This window comes from Priapulus caudatus, unplaced genomic scaffold (assembly GCF_000485595.1).
Source record: "Priapulus caudatus unplaced genomic scaffold, Priapulus_caudatus-5.0.1 Scaffold249, whole genome shotgun sequence".
In the NCBI taxonomy this organism is placed as follows: Eukaryota; Metazoa; Priapulida; class Priapulimorpha; order Priapulimorphida; family Priapulidae; genus Priapulus; species Priapulus caudatus.
In genome coordinates this window covers 291,211-296,027 of record NW_014577310.1, presented here as the reverse complement: position 1 = coordinate 296,027, position 4,817 = coordinate 291,211, and the positions used below count along the sequence as shown (strand labels likewise).

The following is a 4,817-nucleotide window of genomic DNA, read 5'->3' as shown; positions in this document are numbered from 1 at the left end:
TTCAATAACAGCACTCTAACGCCAGTAGTTGAAGGGCAGGGAATAACTCATATATGAACCTCACACTGAGTCCTGCCCTATCTGAAACAGTGTTGCTTTGGCTATGAAATTGCCCAGATATGTTGCATTGTTGTCATGTTGACCAGATCGGGCCGTGAAAGCTTAATGCTCGCCGCGAGTTGTTTGTCTTGTTACATTATAAACCAGTCAGGGCCATCCATTATAAGCCACATATCGAAGTTTGATATTTTGTCTGTGCCTATTATCCGTTTTCTAAAGGGAGTACGGCTGCAATAAGATGATTTGTTAGGATTACTATAGAGTACTCATAGGCGGGTGATAAGCCGGAGCAGCAACGACTGTGGGGTCAGCAAACTCTGTTACTGGTTCCCAAAAAAATTGTTACAGTTTAATGACTGAATTGTTTTTTTTATTCACGTTTTTTTCAATGGTGTTTACGCGAAATGTTTATTAGATGGCTATCACCGAGCTATAAAAATTCATAAATATTTTAAAACAAACTTTACATCAGTATTCAAATCTTATAACATAGTTCCTTCCTTCAGACAATTTTTTGGCGCATCGCCACTAGCTCTCCTTTAATATAGACACTGTTCTTTATACTAATTTCCATGAGCATTTATGATATTTAATGTCTTCTATTTAGAAAACGAAAAAAAATGCACAAAAGTACTTTTAAATCCAAAGTTCAACCAAACGTAATTGTGGTGTTAGTCGTTCCTACTGGAAACAGGAAATCGTTGATGACTGTGAGTAACTGGCACGATAATATAACATTGTAAGTGTAACCGTTTTTTTCTAACAAATAATTAGACTTTCTCCTTGTGTTGATGATATTTCTTGAGTAGGTTACCTCATAGAATATATATGTTCTATGAAATATATGTTATATAGAAATATAAATAATATATAATCTATTTAATTAGATTCGATTTAAATTTAAATAATAGATAATATAGACGATATTCTCATAGAAACACTGTAATGATGTTCACGAGTGCATGTTGGCATCGGTAACGTTGGCATGTGGTTACGTTATTACGTATGTCGTACTCGCTCCTCATGTTAATCTGATTTTTTGTGCACGCTATCAGATCATGCACACAGCAGCAGCTGCTTGCTGTTTATGTTTCTTCACAATGACCGTCAGCAGCCAGCCTAAACTCAACACAACACAGCTCTATCACTGGTTAAAACAATTAGGTTAAAACTTAAAGGCATTCTAACTGTACTCGTGGATATCTCCTCTCTCTCTCTCTCTCTCTTCTCTCTCTCTCTCTCTCTCTCTATATATATACATATATATATATATATATTATATATATAATATATAATAATTTATATATAATCATTAGAGTGTCGCTTGTGGTGCGGAGCCCAACCAGACGATCTCTGATTCGCGAAACTTACCGGTCCAGTAGCGTACTGCGACACCAACCACCACACCAGCAGAGCAGCACAGCGCAGCAGCACCACACGCCACCAGCAGCAGCAGCAGCAGTAGCAGCAGTAGTGTAGTGTGAGCAGCAGCACCAGCAGCAGCAGCAGCAGTAGCAGCAGTAGTGTAGTGTGAGCAGCAGCACCACCACCACCACCAGCAGCAGCAGCAGCAGCAGCAGCACCATCAGCAGTAGTAGTAGCAGCAGCAGCAGCAGCAGCAGCAGTAGCAGCAGTGTAGCTTGAGATGGTTATAGCATGCAGCTCACGTGTTCGTCGTCGGGTAAAAGTCTGCTGAACTGCGAGAGATGAGATGAGTGTGCTTGCAGTGGGATAACTCCCACGTCGACCAGTCGTCTGGCAAGCTGTCGACGTGGCAGGCAGCATTTCTTGTTAGAGATTCACGTGCTGCTCGGTATAGGCTTACGTGCTCGTAGCGGCGTAGTCTAGCAGCGTGTACGTGCACACGCGGGAAGTGCGTTCTAGTGTTGTTGTGTCCGTTACCCTTTCGCACTGTGTACGAGTAACTCATTCATCGCGACAGCTGGTGGACTGGCATCTATTTAGCGAGATGGGGATGCTTCCCCTGCCGAAGTATAAACACTAATGTTGGTGAAACTGACATCTATTTCGTGAAGTACATGGACTTCCTCCACAGGAGTACAAATACTAATTGATGGTGAACTAGAATATATTTTGCGAGGTGCAGATATTTCCCTCACGCTAGTACAAACGTCAGTGTTGGTGAAGTTAGCTTCTGTTTCGTGAGATTCAAAGACTTCCTCCAGCAGGAGTACAAATACCGACGGTGATGAAACTGACAACTATTTCGTGAGATACGAAGATTTCCCTTGCAGGAGTACAAACGCCAATGTTGGTAGAGTTAGCATTTATTTCGTGAAATACGAAGATTTCACCAGCGCTAGTACAAACGACAATGTTACCCGCGGTTCTAAGAGTCGATGTTGACCGTCTGCAGGTCTCGCAGCAGAGAGCCGTTGCTAAGCAACTGAAGATGGAGCTCGGGCGGACGCGGGACGAGCTCGGCCGCCATTCGCCGAGCGCCGGGAACAACGCGCGAGAGAACGGCGTCGCGATCTCGGAACACGGCGAGAACAACGAAGCTGTTTGGATGGCGACAATGCAAGATCAGCAGGGCGAGATGGAGAGGAAGGTATATAATGTTCATTCAATCATTATAATGTCTGGACCGGAAGCGGATGCCCAGCTCGCGCATGTGCGTGAGGGGGCTTGTTGTTGGGGTGCTGTGATGTGCTGTTTGAAGTAAACAAAGTCTGTACTGTTTGAGTGAGTTTGTAGTATTATCGATCCAACATTGGTAGCAGAGGCTAGTTTGTACTACTGTGTGATTCATTATGGCTACAGGCTATAAAAATCCACCCGCTTTTGGGACAGGCGACGACTATGAAACGTGGAAGAATGAAATCGAGGTTTGGCGCCTCGTCACGGACTTGGAAAAAAGCGCCAGGCGCTTGCTGTGACATTATGTTTACAAGGCCAAGCACGGGCCAAGGCTTTGGAAATTAAGGTTGCAGATCTAAACAAGGATGAGGGATTGTTTGCCGTGACAAAGTCGATCTTTCGTACGCCGCTTACACAGACTTTGAAAACTACAAAATGAGCCCTGGAACAAACATGGCAGACTACATTGTGGATTTCGAACGGAGATACAACCTGTGCAAGAAGTACGAAATGGTATTACCAGATGCGGTTTTGACGTTCAAACTATTAGACAGTACAAATTTAACACCGACTGGCACGAACCCTTTTGATCGATTTAGGCGACATTTACAGTGTGCTATTTGTCGGTCGATATTCCACTGGGCGAAAGATTGTGAACATCGTTCAGACGCTGAGAAAGTGAAAGTAACAGGAGACAGCACAGCCACAGGTTAGAGCTGTAATTTCACAATTTAAGAAATACGGAATTGCGGCACAAATCTCAACGGCTCGACCTACGCTCGTAATATTCGATGTATAGTGTGATGGGGAGGAAACCCATCAACAGTGCGCAAATGGAGGTCACAGGTCAAAGAGCAGTGGGGGAAAGGTCAGATATCAGATATTTTCTGAGGACATGGTCAAACGGACCAAGTGCAAAACTTTTTTGTTTCAGCGCTGACCTACCATTTTTATCACTTTATTGAAAGGACCATGAAATGAACTTTCCGCTGACGTGCGAAGAGTAAGTGTCTGATAACCTTAAGAGGAGGGTTAAACATGGATTTGTTGACTGTTAACAAAGGACTGAACTGCTTTTGCTATTATTAGAGCCCATACCTGTGTGAATGTGAGGCTACAGTTGCACAGTTTAATTGCAAAGGCAAATGTTTGTTGAACAAGGTTTACGCTCCTTAAATCATATTATTTTCTAAAGCAGTCTGTCTATAGAACCCTGAAGGTTGAATCAGTGAATGCTCGTGTGGGTAGGCAAAAACACGGGGCAGCCCATGGCTGGCACGCTTCTAATCATAATTGTTGTCTGCCAACCTGCAATGCACATGTGTCTGCAATGCATAGAGATTAGGTGGGTGCGAAAGTGTAGTTGATATATTTGTTCCAATTGTCTATGAAAGTCAAACAAGAATAAAGAAGACTTAATGATAAGACGTCTTGCTATGCACAAATAAATTTATCAGCAGAACACCAGACACCAGATGAGCCCTGTCGCACTGCGGCACTTGTTAATAGTGTTATTTAATATTTATAATAGGTTGGTTTTTAATAAGTGACAAGAGCTGGGCTAGAATCAATCCGCATAATTACCACTAATATTGTGGATATTTGCAAGCAAGTCATATTGCATCATATGACATGGATAATTCACCATTACAGGAATAAGCATGTGAACTTGGAGTATGAAAATTAGCACATCACATTTCTGGTTCAGGTAAAATTAAGTACTAGCAATGATTATGTACGTATATATGCGTATGTGTGCGCTGTTACCTAAATTTTCAGCTGCAAATTTTGCAATGAAAGTGTTTTGGAAAACGAGGACGAAAATCGAAATTCTTCTAAGCCTGGATGGGCTAATTATAGGAACACGGGGATGGCACTCGCCTGGTTCTGCTACCCTGCTGTGGTGTGCTTTCGCATAGCCTTGCCGTGAAAACAGCCGTATGCATGTCAGAACAGCTGTAGCTCCTGTTCGGATTTCTTTCCGGATTGTTTTGAACACGCAGCTCGGTGGTGTCTTATCCCACACGCGTTGCATCTCACTTCGCAGCAGAGGCATGGTTGGGGTGAAATATTGGGTAGTAGGCTTAGGGCTATAGTGGGGCAGATATGTAACAAAAATAGGTCGAAATGTTCACATCCGGCAGAAAGTGTGAAAT

The 4,817-nt window shown here is 43.0% G+C and overlaps 1 protein-coding gene across 1 annotated transcript in view; it reads left to right on the top strand.

Annotated features, from left to right (window-relative positions):
- Window positions 1–4,328, top strand: part of LOC106808021 (CAP-Gly domain-containing linker protein 1-like) — a gene marked incomplete in the record, with an annotated part of 30,091 nt that extends 25,763 nt beyond the window's left edge. The window contains 3 exon segments of the mRNA XM_014810568.1: window positions 2,438–2,632; window positions 3,274–3,370; window positions 4,315–4,328. Of these exon segments, the coding sequence (XP_014666054.1) occupies window positions 2,438–2,632; window positions 3,274–3,370; window positions 4,315–4,328 (306 nt within the window).
- Window positions 4,329–4,817: the final 489 nt, after the last annotated feature.